At 48.9% G+C, this 21,378-nt stretch overlaps 1 protein-coding gene across 6 annotated transcripts in view; it reads right to left on the minus strand.

Moving 5' to 3' along the window:
- Positions 1-21,378, minus strand: part of PDE4B (phosphodiesterase 4B) — a 191,729-nt gene that overhangs the window by 70,375 nt on the left and 99,976 nt on the right. The window contains exon 1 of one of the 6 annotated variants that reach the window (XM_080601371.1): positions 9,025-10,528. The exons of the other annotated variants lie outside the window; for them this stretch is intronic. Coding sequence (XP_080457497.1) covers positions 9,025-9,071 — 47 coding nt within the window. The 5' untranslated portion in view covers positions 9,072-10,528. Of the gene's footprint in view, positions 1-9,024; positions 10,529-21,378 lie in introns of those variants that run through there. 6 annotated transcript variants of the gene reach the window in all.

The following is a 21,378-nucleotide window of genomic DNA, read 5'->3' on the forward strand; positions in this document are numbered from 1 at the left end:
CCCACGGGCTGCACATGGGACTGGCAGCAGCCCCGTGCCACACTCCCCCGGCACACGGGGGCTCCAAGGGGTTAGTTACCACCTCCCTTTTTTTGGGAAAGGGTTCCTGCCAGCAACCTGCCCCTCGCTTTCGCAGAGCAGCAGTGCTGCTTTTTCCTGGGGAAACACGGACGAAGCAGCGCTTGGCAAAGGAACTGTTTACGCAAACAAGCAGAAAGTGGGGGAGGACGTGGGTGGCAGCGTGCGTTCCCTAAAAGCTCGTGATTTCCTCCTCCCTCTCCGGGGAGAGCTGGGAATCGGGAGGCAATGAGGACAACTCCTTAACCAGTTCCAGACCCAGCCCTTCTCCTCCCAGGACACGAGGAGCCAGGGGCTCCTATGCGGAATCTCCCCTCCGACTCATTTCCAAGACTGGGTGATTTTACCCCAAAACATTTATTTATAAACTCACTGAACTAGTGAATGATGTTCTAAATAGCTTTGCAAAAAAATAAAAATAAAAATAAACAAGGTAAGATTTAATCTCTTCGCTCTTCTTGCATTAAGTCATTCTGACGACTTAATTTTAAAATACAGAAGTGTTCTGAGAATGTTTTGTAATTACAAACCAATAAGAAAAATCATCCAGGAGGAATAATTACATAATTTCTAGATGAACTCACTGCTTAGAAGAGCTCACAGCTTAGAAGAGCAGTAATAAATAGATCCTCATATCATTACTGTTGCTGCGGCTGATGACTCACCACTGTTACTGGGATCATATCCCAGAATAGTCATGCTACTCTGTGTACTGCATACAAAATTAGCCATGAGGGACTTACTATTAAATGAAACAGATTTGGGGTTTTAGGATTCGTGTGGTCATAGCATAAAAACAAAAGCTGTTAAACATTTTACTGGACTGTATCAGACTGGCGGTACCTCCTCTCGGTCGGACAGCCCCAGCCCCGCAGGCACCGGCCGCAGGGCTTTGGGATGACAGTCCTGTGTCACACCCTTCTGGTTGGGCTAGCACAGGGCAGCCCTGTCACACCCAGCGGCTAAAACCTACCATCCCGAGAGAAAAATGCAAGCACTTTGCCAGAAACGCGAAGGAACAAGTGCAGGTGTCTGATACAACTTATTAAAAGGAAAGAGCTCATCTAGTTAAAATTGGTGTGCCCTACCGAACCAAAGCCAACGGTGTATTGCTTTGATGGAGCCTAACTCGAGATGCACACCAAAGCAGAATGAAAAGTTGAAATTTCCTGCTACTAAACCAGCCTCTTGGCCTCCAGCAAACCTGCTAGAGACAGCAGTGGTTTGCTCTAAGGGATCCATCCATGCTTGCACATCATGTACGTGGTGTTTATGCTTACGTGCCCCACCTAAGGGTGGTTTGTTTGCACTTTTCAGGGAATAACACAAGTCATCAAGCTGTACAGCAGATGTCTGGGTACGCCACAGAAGAGACTGACAGTGGGAAAGCAGCCCCCCAGCTTCTCACTCCTGAACACGTCCTGTTCTTCCATCTTCAGCACTACCCACACCTCTAATGACATGCACATATCCCTCTTCACAAGGGATTTGCTGGAAAGAACATTAGGACAACTGAAGTTTACTTTTCAGCTGAAAAAGCACCCTCTCCTTGTGCATTATAAGCTGAACAAGTGAAATGTTTTTTGTTCTTTTTTACAAGTTTTATCCACTTTCGAATTCACCGTAAATTCCTGCAAAATACTCTTGGTTCCCTCTCAGCTCTCACAGCAAGTGACATTGAGCACGTGCACCACTGATACGGGCAAACAACTAACAGGCTAATACTGCTCATCACTTCTCTTCCTGTAAATGAGCCCTGTTCTCAGATTTCCACCCGTTTTGTGTGTGTCCTCTGGGTAAAATGCCAGCTATGACACAGCACGCTGACAGCAAGCACAGTCCCACCACGTTCTCCTGCGTTCATCATCATCTCTTGGCCTCTGTGCACACTGTCGCTCTTCAGATCAGCAATGTTTTCACTCCAGCCCCCTCCTTGGGTCATGCTGTTCCTCTGTAAATAGCCGTAAATGTTCTCTTCCTGGCTATTTCTCAGCCTTATCGATTTTCAGAGAGTGCCCTTGTACTAAAACCCGCCACGTCTGGTTGGAGTTTCTCTCCACCATTCAATACGAATGTCATTTATTCCCTGCCTCTATTTCTCCTTACCGGCTTGGCAACACTTTTCAGTTTAGCGGCATCTCTTCATTTAATTAGCTTGCTGTTTATTTTGTTTTCCAGATCATTAACAGAAAGGTTAAATAAAACCATATGCAGCACAGTCACTGAGATACCAACCAAGAACCTGCCCACAAGACGCCACGTGGAACTTCAACTGGATTATGGCTGAGGTAACTGCAGTGAGCCTTTACATTTTTACTAGTTTGTTTTTGCATTTCCTCAAAATGAGGGATATTTCATGGAAACTAAAATAAATGAATAAATAAGTAAATAAACTTAAAATCCACTTGCTGGATTGTTCAAACACAGAGCAAGTCACAGCATTGCTCACCAAGCACAGGGTAGTGATGACCACTCACAATCCCTCCCTGCTCACAATAACCGCGTGCGGCTCTTTTGCCCTTCAGCCTTGACATTTCACTCCTCCTCACCACTTTCTGGCAGGATTCAAGCCAAGTGTGCGCTCAGAACCAGTTTGTACTTTGTCTGGAGGCGAGCAGTAAAGCTCATGCCCTGTTCCTACAGGTGGGCAATGCAGCTGGAGCCGCGGCAATCAACGGGGAGAGGGGCTTGATGCTTTGGAGAAAGGGAAAAACCAAACCCACGGTGGGTTGCTCATGCCGACCGGCTGGCCTGGTGCCCTGCGTCCTGCCAACGGAGCCATTACCAACATGTTACCACCTCAAGCAACTTAGTCCTACCTCTTTTATACAAGCTACACCTTGAGATGTTACCAGCCACGCTAATTCTCCAGGCCTTCCTTTTGGGATGTTGGCAATTTTTAAAAAAGGCCACTATGTTCATTTCTTAAGAGAACTCCTATTCTGTCCTCCAAAGCAGCACACAAACTTACCAAAAATGTTTATTTGTCTTCGTAGCAAACCAACGAGCTAACTAAAGCAGCGTTCAGATACGTAATGTTTGCTTTTCAGCAGACTCCGCTAAACGTCCTCACGCACCAGGCCATGCAGCCCTATGGTTTCTGCCAGGAATCATAGAATATCCCGAGTTGGAAGGGACCCATGGGGATCATCGAGTCGAGGAGATCCGTCCCCGTCAGGCCTGAGCCACAGGGGGGCACGGTGGGCCGGGTGGCAGGAGGAGGACAGCCATGGGGTGCCGTGAGCCGAGGCCCTGCCCTGTGTGAGGTGGGCTCAGGGCCGTGCGGGGCCCCCCGGTCGGTTCCATTGGACCGAAGCACCTTGTCCAGCCAGATCCTGCCTCCTCCAGCGCTGCCTTCATCCTCACACGCAGGAAAGCAGACGCTTTCGGAGTTTCTGAGCTTAGGCTGTAAGAGTTCTGCCGAACTCTGCAGACACCAGTTCCTCCCGCCGTGAGGGGTTACCTCAGGCTCCGAGGAGCGGCCTCTCCCTGCGGGACCTCGCCGGTGCTCGCCGGGCCGCCCGGCCCTCACAGCCCTCTCCCAGCGCTTCCCTCGTGACAGCCGACGTGGATCCCCCAAGTTTCACTTCATGCTCTACTGAAAGCGAAATACTGTCTGTCAAGTCCCGCTCCTCTCCCAGTTCCCCGGCTTCTGTAAACAAACCCCCCAATCGCATATGCTGCGCTTTGCTCATGCTTGTGCTTTTGACAGCGGGCCAAGCACCGAAATCAAAAAGCTTCTGCGCCAGTGTAGGCAGCACAGTATATGCACGTAAATGTGGCAAATCGTCCCTTAGTAGGCTCTTAATGATGACAGATTTTAATCCCGTGGAAGTAATTGCCCAGACCGCCACCTATTCAGTTCTACAAACACGTGCTATATTTGCTTTTTCCAGTCTTCTGCTTTTTCTATGCCCCTACCCCAAAAGCACGTTACTCAAATCACCAAATAATGCCCTCACTACATTACTTTATATTGTCAACCTGTCATGTTTTATTCACAGCTTCCAAGCATATTGTATAATAAAATCAGGCCCTTTGGACTGACTCAGCTCCCTGCCATGTCACTAACAGGCCTGCACCTACTGCTTTCCTCTAAGATATCAGGAGTATGCCGTGGGTTCACGTGTCCTCCAGCTTTCAGGAGAGAAAGCTTTAGAGAAAACCTAGAGAAAAAAAAAAAACAAAAAACTTTTTCTCTTTTAATGGCAAATCTGGGTATTTAATACGCTTTGTTTAGGTGCTAAAAGAGTCCCAGCAGCTCTCTGGAAAGCACAGTTAAAGCGATCTAACCCTGAAGCCCTCTGACGTTTGTGTTACAAACCCAAATTTTGTGCTGGTACCGAGTCCAGGCATGGACACGGCGCCAGCACCCGCCAGCCCCGGGAAGGCAGGAGCACTTTTTGCCCTCTCCAAGAAGTTCTTTTTCTTGCACTTGTATTTTGCATGCTCTGGAATGCAGATGCTTGTTTCTGAAGCTTTATTGGGATTTCCTGCATAAACCTCTTTTACAGAGGTTAATAACGGGGATAAAGATTTCTTGTAGCTACAAACGTTCAGTTATCTGTTACAGTGAATAACGTGATGAAAAAAAAAAAACAGGCTTGAAATCTGGTTCCTGCTGAAAGCAGGAGGGAAATTTTGGATACCTACTGGACTGGTTTTGGTCATATTGGAAACTCTAAACGGCAAGGAGGCTGCATGGAGCTGCTCTTCTGCACCCTGAACCTTTGCCCCATTTATCACAGGTGATCCCTAATGCTTATTATAATTGCCGTTTTAGTTATTGAAATACTAACTACATATGGGATGTAAAAATAGAAAAAAACAGGAAAAGTTTTCCAAGAAACAAGCTTCGTTTTTATCCTTGTGAATTAACTACCAGCGATGCATCCCACAAATGGATACCGCTCCGGGATGGGAGCGAACGCACCCATATTCGCACAGCCCGCACCGGTGCTGGCCCGAGGGCACAGCAGGGACGTCTCAGAAACATCATTCCTGTCCCACAAAGCTCTCGCTCACATCTTTAGGCCCACTCTGCAGAAATGCTGCTGCTTCCTTAAAAAGCACTTGCTTGCATCTAGATACAAAAAGGAAAAAAAGTTCTTAAAAAGAGTGTGGTATGAAGAGAAGGATTCCTGATGCCCACCAGAGAACCAGAAGCCTGATCACTCCAGAATCACCCTTCCTGCGTTTGTTGCCTTTCTGTGAGCGCCCAAAAGGCAGACGGGGGTGGCTGGAAGGCTCCCGGGGCACCCATGGGCCCGCAGAGCATGGCTTGGCTGCTGCACTTGCCCAGGTTCATGCGATCCAAGCCCGCGGCAGCTCCATCGGTGCCGCACCAGGGCACCGTGGCCAACGGCCCCGTTACAACTGTTCGGCTCACCCAGAGAGTGTCTTCTTTTGTTCAGTGCAATTAGCAATGAAAATGGGATTAAAATCTGCAGGTGGCGAGTGTATTAAAACACTGAAGCTCTTTGCTGAATTCTGCAAGTTGATTATTTTTGGAAAGAAAAAATAAAATTCCAAGGTGGCAAAATCGTTGCTTTTCCTATAAAATGATTTAATTATTTTTACAGGATCCCTCTCCTCCCCCAGTTATTACTACATTCTGTTGCTTTTTTAGGTAGCAATCAATATAAACGCTAGAAAATAAAAATATCTGCAAGCCTTTAATAGAAGTTCACCCTTCTTAGCTCCTTTTTCTTTTTAGGGAAATCACACCACATACGAGTATGCCACAATTCCATCAGCCTAATGAAAGATGAAAACAAGCCCAAGAAGCGATCGAACTGGGATGCTGTGCGATCCAAAGGGTTCCTGTTGTTATAAAGTTACAAAGATTATTTCATTTGCATTCGAGGTAAATAACGTAAATATGATAATGCAGCTATGGCAAGAGAAGCCCCATTGCTCTAGGTGCTGCCTTCTGCCTCGAAGGAGCTTGGATAATGCAGGCAGAGACACCGCGCGCTGGCACGGGGAAGGCTACCGGACCCCCAGAGCCACTTCTCCACAAGAACCCCTCCGAAACGAGCTTTTCAAACAGCAAAAGCAAATGCCTGTCTTTCTTTGGATTGCTCAGAGCCAATTAAAGCACAATTATCTTATTGTTAAAGATCACGCTTCAGCCAGGCATTGTCTTCACTGAAGACACGTTTCAACAGTGCTTTCTTTTTGCTTTTTACAGCCATTTGTGAGCATAAGAAAAATATTTGGCTTTCTCTTCCTAAATTGTGCCTACAGATTTCTGAACTACGTCCCTCAAACACACTCCGTGAATATAAATCGTTTCTTTGTTGAAGATCCTACCCATTTATAGAAGGCTACGGAACTAACGGGGGAGGAGAAGCGAATCGTTGGGGCCCCGCAGGTAACTTGGAGGCAAAGGGGTTTTAGGCAGGGCGGTGGGCAGGGGCGGCCCTGGGCTGCACCCAGGGGACACCGAATGGGGGCAGCCACCGGTGGCTGCAGAGATCGAGGGAGTGAGCAGGGTGCGGGGATCAGACCGGGCCCTTCAGTGAGTGACACCTGCCAAGGGCATCGCGAATACTGCATGAACCGAGGCCAAAACGCTGTTAGCCTCAGACAGACCGCCCGAGTTTCACTCCAGCAACGTTTGTAGGGTCCTCCCAGAAGAAAGTTATGCAGAGGAACTGAAAGGCTATGTTAAACATTTTCAATTTAAGTAGTTTAAGAAAATATTTACAAATCAGGGTCAGTCTATGCGGTACTATGGTCTGCAAAACACTTCCAGCCTCACGTCCTGCACACCTGCCCCGCACCCTGACCCATCCCTACGAGCAGGCACTGACCACGGAGGTTCCAAAACGAAACATTATTTGTTTCCAAAAGGGAACATTATTTGCTTCCAAACCGGAGTGTTATTCTAACGATTTCCAGCACTGATCCAGCCAGGGATGCAGCAGCACCGTTCCAACACCGTCCCAGACACCGTTAGTGTCTGTTTTTAACAACCCCTTTGCGATGTACAGCAGGTACTTGCTCACTTGCATACCCACCTATCGGTGCACGGTTGCTGGGCTGATTTGTTCTAATTAATACATTTTGGATAGTTCAGGATTGATGACCAGTTATGCTGTCACCAAAGCCTACAGCACCATTATTTTTTTAATTCAAGTTTTGTTAAAGAGTTTGTGTATGCGTGATGGGACAGAGGAAAGGGAAGCTCAAAAGAGGACCAAAAATGTATTAAACAACAACAAAATGCCTGGTCTAAACCACCCCAAACTGTACTGGTCGACCACATCAGCTCAGTGGCCCCCTTGTCTGGGCGACTCGTTGACAGCCCTGACGCCTGCAATCGCGGTGCCACGGGGCTTTATTTCAGCTCTACATTTCCCAGAGCTAAAATTACTCCCGCCACTCTCGCTGTGTGCTGTGCACTGTCCCTGCAAAACGTTTCCCACCCCGCCGGCCCGAAGCAGCGCTCCTCGGCCCCGGCACGCGGCGGCTCTCCCGAAGAGGAGCGCACGGCAGCAGGCCCACAGCTCCCGCTGCCACAACCGCAGGGAGCCATCTCCAGATGGGCCTGCTCCGCGTCCTGCCCGTGCAGCAGTCCCTGCTGTGTCTCGTATCGGGGCTGTTTGGTGCTGGCTCGGCACCGAGGACACCCCTCGGCTCCTTCGCTCGCCAGCTGCGCGCGGCTCGGGCACCAGGCGCAGGGCGGCGTTGCCTCTGTCTGCCAGGATCCTGACCAAGACACTGCGTCAGAACTCCTTCCCGCACCGCGGACAGACGTACGAAGATAATGCATTTTAATAATGCATCTATAACGCATTTTTCCTCTTCTCTAAATATTTACCTCTTCGGTCTCCTGTCCCTGAAGCGCCACCCGCTGCTGCCCACGACTACCGGTGTGGTGCTGGAACGGGAGAGCACCTGCACGTCTGTAAGGCGCCGTCCAGGACCTCGGAGTTTGCATTACCCTGTACACGCACTGAGCTACAGCCTCATCAGAGAGCCTAGCGCGGAGGGGCCGCAGCGGAATGCGTTGTACGGGCAGTACTAACGCAGAGAATTCGTTCTATGTAAGAACAGAGTACACGTTTGTATGTGCGAGATTAGCAAATATAATCCGTGAACCTACAGAATATTGAATTCTCTAGGTAGTCTATATGCTGACAGGGTATATATAGTTCCATATAGAGCACACAGATTATCTGCAACTACAGGCACACTTACACCACTCTATCCGATAACTTCCTACCGTGACCCCGAGAGCAGAGCCCCACCGGTGAAACCAGCCCCGTCCAGGGGCAGAACACTTCACGAGGACAGCACCACGCGCCGCGGGCCCAGCCCTGAGCCCCTCCAGCGTCTCCCCCGGCCCACGGCCGCCAGCCCAGGGCAGAGGCAGAGCCGCAGCCATCTCCGGGCACTGCGGTGCCACATCCACTGCCGGCAGATCGGAAAAGTTACAGAGGTAACGCCACCAAAGCGTGCAAGAGAAAACGCGTTTCAGGGACTCATTTACTTTTTTTAAAAGAAAATGTATTTTCTCACGCAGCTTTTTTAGGCAAAAACCTCCCTCTTTCGGTTTTGAAGTAAGCCTTGCAAAGGAAATAACTGAAAAACGGCCCTCACATATGAAGATCTTGGAAAGTGACTCAGAAGTACGCACTACAAGGACAGATTGCAACAGAAATAATTAAGCACAATACAACACTTCCCGTCCTTTTCGTGCCCCCCAGTTCCCAGGCGTGAGGGTGCCAGCGGTCCCAGATCGAGATCTGGTCAGGCCTGAGAGAGCAAAAGGAAACACTCAGCAAGCACCAGGGAAATGTCAGGACTCGGGGAACACGTACGTCCCCACCAACACCTCTCCGCTTTTTGCAGATGTAAAGCTGCACACTTCCAAGCTCTTTTGCCCACCAGAATTGCACCGATCCGGACAAAAACAAGTACCAAATTACCACTTACCAAATCCACGAATGACGGCGACTACGTGTAATATTAATATTTAACATCTTCCAAGACAGTATTTCTCTTCTAGTCGCCTGAAAACACTCAGTACATTTCACGCTTACTCCCAACTTCTGTCTTGCCTAAGTTTTATCAGTGGCATACAGCTACTTGCAGGAGTTTTTGTTCTTTCTGATTACATGTCAACTCCCATTTCAGGGTGGATGTCACTTTATATACGAATGCAAATGACTTGGCAATCAAAACGTGAGGGTGCCGTGGAGCAGCCTCTACAGACTCCCATATTTCTTCATCTACATCAGAAAAAAAAAATAAAAAAATCTATTTCTGGCAAAACCCTGACTGTAGTTTCCTGCTCTCATTTGTATAATCCCTTCCAATGACACTGACACAGGAGAAAAAAAAGAAAAGCGTGCATTTTCCAAACTCAAGAAGCATCCCCGTGTTCCTGTTTATCCTTCCCAGGTCACGCTCATCGTTCATTCAGCCGCCACCGTCGCCGATGAACCCGAGTTTCCCGAGGCTCCCGCGTCCCGTGCACCCGCGGCGGTGCTGGTGGCACCGTGGGGCAGGAGGAGAGGGCACCTCTGTCACCGCAGCACGTCCCGGTGACACCAGGAGCAGCCCCGATGATGAGCCGGGAGGGAGCAGGGCTCTATGACAAAAGGCCTGGATTAGCAGTGACATCGAACTGCGAGAAACGAGGAAGCTTTCGGAAGGCTTCAGGCGCTCTGCAAGGGGCTGTGCCGGCCATCCTGCATAAACACCGGCGCGCTCCGCTTCGTTCCTGTCACCCGGGGACGTGTCGGTGTTTACGAGCGGGGCCGCTAGCTGCCTTTCCAGCCCCCTCCTTGTGGTCGGAGAGGTGCTCTGGCGCTAGGAAAATCCTCCGAGCAGGTACGTCCACAGCCGCAATCTCATCCAGAGGCTCTGAGCAAGAGCAGATTTGTACGTCTCTGCATAAAGTGGAATTTTACAGGATGTACATTGAAGCCCTGCTGCTAACCATCCAGCCCTGCACAGCTCGCGGTGCACGGAGCCGGGTGGCGCACGGAGCCCCTGCCACCGCCCCGGGGACGCTGCCGGGGACAGCCCCGGTGCGCAGGGCACTGGGCACGGTCCCTGCCCCGCACCGCCGAGGGGCCCGCGTGGTGACAGGGGAGGGCTGATTAAGGACGGGGAACTGAAACCGCCGGCGGCAGCAGCCGCCCTTGGGTGGCTCGGGAATGCTGGAAGCGAACCTGCCCACCCCGCGCCGCTGCCAGGCGGGAGGTGACAGCTCCCGTGACGGGCTGAGATGCGCTGCCCGGCTTTCTGCGCGGGCAGCCAGGGGCTCGGCCATTCAGAAACGCGCAGTATGGACGGGCACATTTTCCATTCGCCGGGTATTTTCCCCCAGGGAAAGTCTCAAGACATTTCCCTTCAACATGCAAAGGGAAGGGCTTTTAGGATCAGCTGCAACCAGATGCAACAAAGGCAAGCGGCCACCCTGCCCAGAGCCTCCACAAGGTGTGAACGTGCTTTACCATCCACCAGAGCCACACGCGATGCCGAGGGCAAAACTCCTTGACCGTGCCACCGGCCATCAGCCAGCACCAGGCCACAGCCAGCACCCAACTGGAAACATTCATCCATGTCCTACTGTGCTGGCCGACGCTGAAAACACTTTGCAAAAAATGTAGGTGTGATTAAAATACACCAAAAAAGGAATCGTACCTATTAAGATGGAGTAGGGTTAACCAGCACATAAATAGTTTGGACCTTCCCAGTTGGTTTGCTGCATCTCTACGTTTGTCTGTTTTGAAATGGGCCACTTTGACATGAAATGGTGAATTATTTTGCCTTCAACTCTGTGCAGACTGGATTTATGCACCTTATATATGAAAAAAGCCCACGAACATATACGGATGGAGAGCAATACAGAGATACAGAGCCATACCCAAACCTGCAGCCCCGGCAGCAGACTGCGCTTGCACAGCAGGCCTTGGACAAATGGCCACGCAGCCAGCAGAGATGTCAGTCCTGCAGTTATGGGCTCCAAAAAGGGAATTTCCATCTTCAAAAGTCATGTTATGTTAAAAGCGGAACGCATGTTGTTTTGGACAGAGTTGCACACTCCAATCAGGAAATATTTTAGGCATTTCTTCACAATGCGGACGTTTCTCGACCAGGACTCCATCCTGCCCTCCATTTCTTTGGAGAAACAAAACCCAGCACCACAGCCGTATTGTAAACACGTAGGCTTTATACATCACAAAACCCCTGATATACCTCATACACCGAAAAGCACTGCATGCAGAAGTTAAATTAAACAGCAACACCCGTGGGGCAGGCTGAAACCTAATTTACCATTAAATAAGAGAAACTCAGCTCACTTAACGAGCTTAACCCAAGCCTGTGGCCATCTCAGTGCAGATGTCAACGCTGTGGGGCTTTGGGGGCTAACAAACTGCCACCCTCACGATCACCCCCACGCCCCTCCGCAGGCTTCCCATCCCATTTGCACCAAACAAGCTGAAAATGTTCACGATTTCATGAGGGACACAGAAATTCCGAGGCAACATGCTCCTGTTGCCCTAGGTGATCCTGCCCTTTTTTGCTTTTCCTTAGCGCTCAGCCTGGCACATTGAAACATCAAAAAATGGCCTTCAGTGTGATTCTCATTGGTTTTGTTGAAAAAGACCGAACGAATTCACTGGTCACTTGGTAGCAGAAGTTTCCGTGTGCTATTGCTTCTCTTCTATCTACTCGGAATCTACTGAGATTCTGCATTTTCTGTCCCTGCTCCCATTTCTACAGTATCTCGCTTCACGTTTCCAACCCTCTCTTTCCCCCGAGCATCCTGAACTTGATGTGGATAATTGCAGGGAACACGGCAGTAATGAAACGGTGGCTGGGTGGGAAGGACCATGTCTTTCTCCTGTTATTTTTTCTCCTATAGCTACTCAGACAGTTGAATAATTATCCCCCATTAGAGACCCAAATGAAAAACCAACACGACATGCAAGAATGTAATTCCAAGGCTACGCTCAGGAGCCACTTTTCCCTTACCTCTGGGTCTCGCCACGAGTGCCCTGCCTCCTACTCCCACACCAACCCTACCCCACACACTTTAAAAATCATCAGATAGCTCATTTTGATCCTTACCCACTGGGTGCCACAGCTGCATATTTAATGTCTATTAATTAGAGGGCTCTGCAGGCCCTACTGGAGATGAACCCCGGCCCCATGGGTTCACCCCGGCCACCCCAACACCTGTGCTCGAGGGAAACACCTTGAGTGCATTCTGTGAACAACTGCGGGGATTCTTACAACCCCTTGATAGGAAAGCAGCAGATAACATTTCTCCTGTCTTTCAGGCAAGTTACATAATGCAGCTATTGTGCAACCGGAACGCTATCATGCTGCCTTAAAACACTCCAGGTCCTCCAGCACTTTTTAACCTTTTTTTCCCCTCGATCAACAACAGATTGCTGCAAAGGCTCAGGAATGTTCTCCGTCCCCAGAAGGTACAGATACGGTAGCCTGAAAAAATCTGCCTGATATTTTTGATATTTTGAGACGAAACAGAAGCACAGTACCTTTATCAAAATGTTCGCATTTCATGGTATCTCTTTCCAGATTAAAAGCCTTATACAAATTCAGAAGTATATTGGGGTTTTCGCTCCAAATAAATAAGATATTAAAACACTGAGATGAATATTTTGTCTTCTTCCTAGGTGTTAATAGTGGCAAATCAGGATAATATCCAAACATCCTAGCTTATAATCTGAAAGCATGAAAATCGTTCCGACCTGTCAGAAGCAAACTCCCCATCTCCTGCTGCTCCCTGGTATTTTATTAGCTGTTTTGCAGAGCAGCACTGACCCTTTTGCAAATGTTTGCGTCGTCGTTTTTTCCAGCACACGCAACTACCAGAGGCTGATTTGCAGAGTACAAAGCTATCTATTGATTTGGAAGGGATGTGATTGCCTGGGCACCAAACAAACCACTCGGCCATGCAGAAGGTTTTCATTCATTCTTTCTTTCTGGCCACACTGATTCATACTGATGACATCCTGATCTGCAATTCAAATTCCCTTTTTTCTCTAAAGTAGGCTGCCCAAGGAGTGCATTGCCTTACCAACCCTGATCTCAAATACCAGCATCTTCCGTGTAATACTAGAAAATATTTAAGAAACGCAATCATAAAGCATATATCCACTTAAAACGATTAACTCATCAAACATAAGTTTAAGATAATCTTTTTTTCTTTAATTCTTAAATTCTGATCACCAAATAATGAGCTATTACTGCCGTAAGCTGACTCGACACCTGCCAGTAACTCAGCATGCCAGGAAATTGCCTGCTCCAAAACCGAGCTGGACCTCATGCAGGCTGTTCTGCAGAAGGGGCGTGCCAAAACCCCGCAGGAATACATCCCTGAGACAAACCGAGCGCAGGACTGCAGCAGGTAGTGAGCACAGTCACGGGTGAGCATTCATTAGGGACCTGCTCGCAGAAATCTCCTGCCACCAGCCCTTGCCTTGCCCAGGGCCACGCTGCCTGGGGCTGCTCGGGCATGAGGGCAGCCGGAGCCCGGAGGATGCGTGCCCACCCTGAGCCCTGCCTCACGCTCACTTTCTGAAATAAATACGGGCTCTGAGGGGCTCAGAATAAATACAGGAGGGAGCCAGCACCGGCACGGCAGGGCCTCCAGCGGTGGTGTCAGTGGCAGTCACTCTGCTCTCTGCAGCGGTGCTACGAACAGACCCCAGACAGACGCAAACATAATGCCTCCCCAGGAGCAGCCCGTCTTTTCAAAGCAGACACTTCTCCTCCAGCTGTCTCGCGAGCACCTTCCCTCCACTCTTCCCATAGATAAAACCCCGTTTTCAAATGGGTAAAATTCAAGCTGAGCAACTTAAATGTGGAAGAGGAGGTGTTTCAAAGGAAACCACGCACCTGTGCTGCAGAGAGCCTCCCAGGTGCACCAAATGCGCGACCTGGCTCTTACGTTCTGCCGCAGCCCAAAAAAGCAGCATTTACGTAAAAAATGCGTGCGACGCCTTTGAGCTGAGCAGGTGACTGCTCCGGCATTGAAGCAGGCAGCGTGCTTTATGCTCCGGCTGGGAGCAGGTACGGGAGGGAACAAAGTACAGCCCCCTTCAAAGGGAAACCGAGACTCGGGCGGGCTCGGCTTCTGTCGCGCCGTTGCGCACATTTGGGATGGTTTCACGTGGAAACCAGCGCTCCCCAATTCATCAAGGAGAGGGATGGCTCGTCCTGCCTCGCCGCCACAGCGGCGTTCAGCCGAAGCAGGAGGCAGAGGCAGGAAGGCAGAAACCAAACAGGAACCGCGGGCGGACTCGGCCAGAGCAGGCGCGCCGCCGCTCATTCCGCAGGCTGCTGTCAGCTAGCAGGAGACAGGCAAAAAGCGTGTGTACAAGAAGCAGATGAGACCAAAGGGGAAAAAAAAAAAAAAGAAAAGGTGGAAAATCAGCTCAGTGATTCTCAATCCACCCCGCAACTTCGCGGCGAGCCTTTCTGAGAAGTTTCCAACAGAAAATACCGCAACGAGCTGACGCCAGCAGCGCATTTATAGATGCAATGCCATGGCATGACCTTCTGCAGGTCCCGGTGCTGACCCGTCCCACGGCCCCCCCGGGACCGGTCCCATCCACCTCTCGCCAGCAGAACACAGGACGGCATTTCAGGGTGCGCATTTTTGGTAACAGCACGCCAAAACCTTAACGCTACACCCGCACCGTGCAGAGCAGAAGTACATGTGCTGGACAGGTTTCCAACCGGCTTACATTTTGATCTACAATTTTATTATACCTTTAGGGGGCTTTAATTTTATATTCCATTTTGGCGACTTCCAAACTCTTAAAGCTTTCTCAAACCAATTTGTGGCAGAGATGCTGCAGGGGACGTGAGTTCCCACAGCAGCACGCGAAGTGACTAAACCAAAACCAATAATCATTTATCTGATTGAAGCAGAAACTACCACAAACTTTTCAAAATGAGCTTTATGCCTAACACGAAATTTATTAGCTCTCGATGCTCCGGTTCTTTTGAGATGCGGCTGCTGCATTACCTCGGTTGGTAAAGAAACACTCGCTGCTGGTTGCTTTCGGGATGGAATTTGGTGAAGTAACAGAGAGGAGGTGCTGTAAGTGTTTGTATCTCGGGATATCGCCACCTGTAACAGACTGGCAATCAGAGGTGAGGAATCGCAGGATGTTTAAGCAGCAACGTGTCGAACATCAGGAGGCTTCCCAAGCTTCTCCATCGGTGGAACCACCTGGAGAACCAGCTGCTGATCCCCCAGAGCCTCCTCTGCCCTCCTGACCACTTCTGCAGGCCAGGGAGACAAACCGAGCGGTGGGCCTGGAGCCCCACACCGCGCTGGGCTTCTTCTGGGCGAGCACATCGGACACAGCTCTGGGGCCTGCTGTGGCCTGAGCGCTTGTGAAATCAAATACGTGCAGCCGGACTGATGTTTGGGTATCTGTGAAGAGGGCCGGCCCTCTGGATGTGCCTACGGCCTCCAGCCCGGCCGCGGGTCGGCCTGGTACCCGCAGTGCGCGGCGCTCACCTCGCTCGGGTCGTGCCGTGCTGCGGCGGCACGCAGCTCTGCCGGCTTCGCACGCCTCACCTACAGCACGGGTGTGTGCGTGAAAAGAATCATCGCCTCTTCAACACAGGTCATAATATTATGACTTATTACCCTCAACACTTTATTTTCGTCTTTTTTTTGTCTTCAACCCTTTAAGCTGCAGTGTTCAAGAGCATTAGCTTTCATATCTACTTGAGTGCAGAAGGGATATTTTTACATTATGGCAGTTTGCGTTAAAACAAGCAGATGACAATTTGGGAGTGCAGTACTTAAGGAGCTATTTCCTGACAGGAGACGAGGCAAAGCAGCAGTTTCCTCAGGTACTCAGATTGCTCCTTTCTGCTCTCTTCCATAATGCGAACTCCCATCATGCTCTCAATTTCCTTTCAGTACAAATCCTTCTGCATGAAAATATTTTAAAATATTTTCTATTCCATCTGATTTCGTGACAAGAAAAAAGCCCCAACGCAGACAGGAAATTTTAAGTACGTTCTCCGTGCTTCCTCAGTTGCAACCAGGTATTTCGCATCTGCCGTGAGCCATGGGCACGGCCTCACCTCCAGCTCTCACCTAACTCCTGAGGCTACCGAGTGATTCCCCCGAACAGAGGCTCCTCAGCATCGCCCGTCCCTGCACATTTACCCCTCAGCCTCTGCTTGAGCAGACACGATCCAGCCGCCACACGCTCGGGGCAGGCTGATGCCAGCCCAGCGAAACCAGCAGCGAGGCCACAGCCGCTCCACGGCGCGCAGGGACGGCGCGAGGCCCTGTAGGACCGGGATGTAGAGAAGGCTCGCACCTACAGGTCCCAGAACAAGGCTCTTTGCACACCTTTAACATACGTTACAATCCCTGATATTTGGATTGTCACTCTAAGGAAGACAGTACAGTATTTGGAACCCCAAACAGTAGGGAATCTTCAGTTCCTCTGACCCCTCCTGAATCAGTTTTCAGAAGCTAAAACAACACCGCCAGAGTTATCAATGTTATGATTTTGTTTAATGCATCATTTCCTTGGCGTATTGAAAGTTCCCTTTCAATGATAAGTCTCTTTAACAACGAATTAACTTATATTGACAATAGCTGTTTTTTCATATTGAAATGACTCTCATTTTAACTTCCAGCATTAGAATAATATGCATCTCTACTTAATTCATTTAAGCCAGCAGACTTTGTGCAAAATCAGAACAATAATACTTCTTAAATAATTGGCAAACTCAACGAACGTGCCATCATTACACCAGCACACCATGAAATACACACGGAACACAGAGCAACGATTTGCCCTGAGCTTGCTCTGAGCCAGGTCCGTGGCGGGTGAGGTCTGGGGTGGCACGCAATTCTCAAGAAAAAAAAAATCGATCGCCAGAGAAGAATTGCACCTGGTGAGCACGCGCACCTGCAGGACAGTGCAGCCCAGGGAAAGCGCTTCCCAGACAGCCCTTGCGGTTGTGAACATAGCCCACATCACGGGATGCGCACCAGCGGGCTGCAAGGCCACTGCAGAGCGGAGGTTACCAGCACTGTCCCTAGAAGTGCAAAACCAAAGCGCAGGAGAACCACCCCTACACCAGGGGGATGGGGCGGTGGGAAACCAGCTGTGCAAAAACCGAAAGGATGGACCTGAAGAGCCACAGAGGGGAAGGATTTCTTACAGTCAACGTCATTTTTATTTTCTGAGTTTATCGTCCGAGTTGACCCTACTTAGAGAAGAGGGATACACAGGCAGAATTTGAGGGGTATCTCCTTTTCCTTCCAAGCAGGGCACTTTCATAAACAGAGCCCCCAGAGCAGTCTCCACGTGAGCAATTTTACCAATCTGCCATTTCGACGTGAGCCCAACAAGTTTATGTAACATAGCAGCACAAGGAGCATTCGCCCAGATAACAAAACTTCTCCTGTCATCATTAGCAGCAGTGGGAAAGCATCTAATTCCCAGCGCTCGTGCAGCCCTGGGCGATGCTGGCGCGCTACAGAACCTACACGCCTCTCCTGCCGTCGCTGAAGGCGCCGCGTCTCCCGGCAGACGAGGCTCCAGCTTTAAAAATCCCAAAGCATCACTCTCGGATTGCTGAGCCCTGCCAGCAAAGACTTTGCAGCAAGCCGGGGATGTCGCTTTTCAGGAGAGCAAGCTCTGCCAACCAATGCCCCGCAGAAAGCACACATCTGTTTCACTGAAGTTCGGCGTTAGAGCAGCATTTTGAAAGAGAAAAGGTATTGCACATAATTTAACGCATACTTATTAGTTTCAAATAGACAAAGCTGATTAATCCAGCTTGTCTGTACAATTCAATGCTGTATGCAGAACCGTGTGCATCATTTCGGCAGACAACAGGGCTAAAACGAGGTGCTTCGATCCCGGGGCTGCACAAATCCTGCCCCTCCTGGCAGAGGAGCCCCCGGGTCGCACCGGACCCGCCGGCCTCCGAGACTTTTCTATGGGCTGCTCCTGCCTGGCTCTCTGGATGACCTATGGGATACGCTACAAAATACTATTCCCAGAACAGATTTCATGAAGGGGTTTCAGTCCTTCGAGAGACTTACCCATGCAGCTCAGAATAGTGCACGTCACAGCCCTGCTTCGTGAGCGTGTACATTTAAATGGTGATCGCTGCCTCTTACATTCGCCACCCTCCAAATGTCGCGGGCACAGGCAGAAGGCACGCTCTTCCTATCTGTTTCCCACTTTAGGGGAAAAAAAAAGGCAACTTTTGAACGTTGGCATCTGGAATCTTTCCAATTTGTTTGCCCATTGCTACGATTTTCAACCACTGCTCCCATTTCCCTGAAAAAAAAAAAAGAAAATTCCAGAGAAAACGACAAGGCGCCTGGAAGCCACTCTCCTCTGCACTCTTCAGCCCGAGGCACGGAGCGCGTGTGCACCGCAGACTTTTGTAGACTGAGACACATGACAATGCAAAAATGTCTCTACCCAAAATACGTTGAGAGTTTCCTTATCCTAATATGCAAACTAAAAGCAACATGTAGAAGTAGAGCTGTAGTATAAAACGGTAGGCGCGTTATTTTACAATAAAGTGTGCTCCCATGACACTGCATATTTTTTAAGAGCACTTAGACAGGTGAACAGAAGAAATGCTGCTGAAGCAGGCTGACAAGTTCTGCGACGCCGGAATTAGTATTCTGACACTGGGCCACTTCTTAATGCACCCAAACAGAGACTTGAGAAATGCACCGGCAGGCTCAGGAAAACACAAACCCAGATGTTTTTAGAGAAAGGCTCCGAACACGCCGCAGTTACCTTACGACACTTTTATCTCCCAGGAGCCTGGTTATGGAATTTTCTTACAGGAAACATTTTATGCAACGAAAGTGCACTGCATTTGTTTCCTTGGAAACAAACCCTTTCAACCTTCATTGCACAGAATCTTAAGCAAAAGAAAACTCTGTAATTAGGCCCAAGGTCTAGCTATTTTAAGCCAGCAAGATGTTAAATCACGACTATTTTATTAGCAATAGAACACCATGAAAACACACATCTCAGTTATGGGAGTAGTAAGTCTTCACATCAACCAAAACAGTAAATCCATCGAACTACACCAAGAAATATTATTACTTGCCCATTTAACAGAATTTGGGAGACTTTGATTTAGCTATGCCATGCACCAGGATTAAAAGCAAACCTCTAAGTGACAAACAAAAATGAAGCAATAAATAAGTAACATTTATTCATTTAGGAGACTTCAAAACCTTGACGCACTGCTGTCAGTGCTTGTGAAAACAGCATTTGGCCACAAAGACTGAAGCGCTATAAGCACCAGCGACCTGCACTTCTGCTGTCAGTACTTTACCCAGGCTCTCGCACAAAACACTGTCACAAAATCAGAACCAGCACCGGCAGCATCGACTTCTGGCCAAATTATAAACATGGTCTGAGGAGCTTCATTAAAAGGAACTGGACAGTTCAGTTTAAACATATCGGATAATTCTGTTCTGCTTATGATTCCTTGATGTTTTTCCTATGGAAAAGCTCTATACAATTTCAATTTAAAAGATGCAGTTGAATGCTACAAAAAAAATGATCTGAAAAGATACAATGAAAACAATTATTTACTAAATTATACTCTGAAGTTAGTATTTTTTTCTAAAAAGAAGTTGTAAAAGATTATTCTATAAATCTGTAATTTTATAGCATTCTATCATTCTACTCTTGATTTTAAGAATTTTAGGAATTATAAAGTACATTTGCTAAGCACTGAGCAGATTATAATGCACCAAAACATTATTCCTGTTGAATTCTGCTACTGGGCTAATGGATAATAATAATAAAAGAGATTCAGAAAAGTTTAACCTCATGTTCCACACAGCACAACTGAGCCCGGCAGCGAGAACGGCTCACAGCGCTTGGCTTTTCTTTGCCATTCTCTGGAGATTCTCTCACTTGCTGCTGATAGATTTTCCCTTTCCTTATATAAATGTTTTAGAATGAGAAGGATTTATTCTCCGACCATCATGTCTTTTTGATTAAACATTACACCGCAGGGTTTTTTCCACCATAAATAGAGCGATTTTCAATAAAAGGCAGTGTCATGACACTTCTGAGCTGAATCAGTTGAGCGAACAGAGGTAAATCACGGGGAAGGGAACTTTCTTCCCGCTTGCCCACTGGAAGTCTGGCAAACTCAGCTACCCGGGAAGCGTGAGGGTTGTGAACTTCCTTTACTGGTGTCTGGCCGGCACCACGGCAGGACCTTCCAGAGGCTGCTTGCTGCCGAAAGCGCCGCGATGCTCCCCATGCGGGGCTCCTTGCTTCGGGGGATCATGGAAGAGCTCGCCTGGGCTCGCCGTTGAGTAGGGTTTGGATGTGGAAGGTATCTGCTTGTTTTCACAGATGGCCCCAACGTATTGCCACAACCAGCAGCAAACCTGATATTTCTATTAACCAGAAATTAGCTCCACTACAGGAGAGCTGTCCTGTACTTGGGACAATACGAAAACAGGCTTTTGGGCAGGAACCGTCATCACGGGGAAAATAAGACAAGAAGCTAATGTGTGAGGATCCTGTTTTAGTCTGCTTGGAAAAGTTCTAGAGCCTACTGCTTCTGCAATGGTCAGAAGCTGCTTGAGATGATTAAATCTATCATAGTGCACAAGGAAACACAAATAGCCTTGAAAGAAAGCTGTCCTTCTGGTGGAGAGCTGGGAGGCCATCTGCTCTTACCTCTACAAAAGCTCTTCCTATTAAAGACCAGGATTTAGAGATACACTGACATTACAGGTATATTAATAGAGCCAGGCTGAGCAAGGTTTTCTCCCTTGTGGGAGAAAGTAGCTCCCTGCACAGTACGCACTACTTCGTGTTTAAGTTGATTTAAGAAGAAACGTCTTCTGCCTCCTTCATTCAGATGGGCTTTGTGCCTTCCTTCATAGGAAAGCTAGAAAGGGCAACCTAACATCTTCCGTATTTTTGGCACTTCTCTTTATTATTCATACAGCAACTGAAGAATAGCGTACTGCCAGGGAAGCGTTATCAATGTTTGCACAATCGACAGCAACTGCATAACCCTAAACTGCCCCAAAGCTACCCGACGTAGCACAGCCTGCAACCATTACCAACAGGCATTCGTGAAACGTCCTCTGCTCACGTCCCAGTCCTCCTGCAAGCAGGGGATCGCACCGCTGCCTCGTTATGAAGGAAGAAGAGCTAGTTAAGGCAGAAGTGATGACCTTTCCAAATGTCAAAGCACGGCTGGTTGGGCGCTGTGCGCACACACCCCTGCCCCAGCCCCGGC

The sequence above is a fragment of the Anser brachyrhynchus genome (genome assembly GCF_964034855.1).
Source record: "Anser brachyrhynchus genome assembly, chromosome: 8".
In the NCBI taxonomy this organism is placed as follows: domain Eukaryota; kingdom Metazoa; phylum Chordata; class Aves; order Anseriformes; family Anatidae; genus Anser; species Anser brachyrhynchus.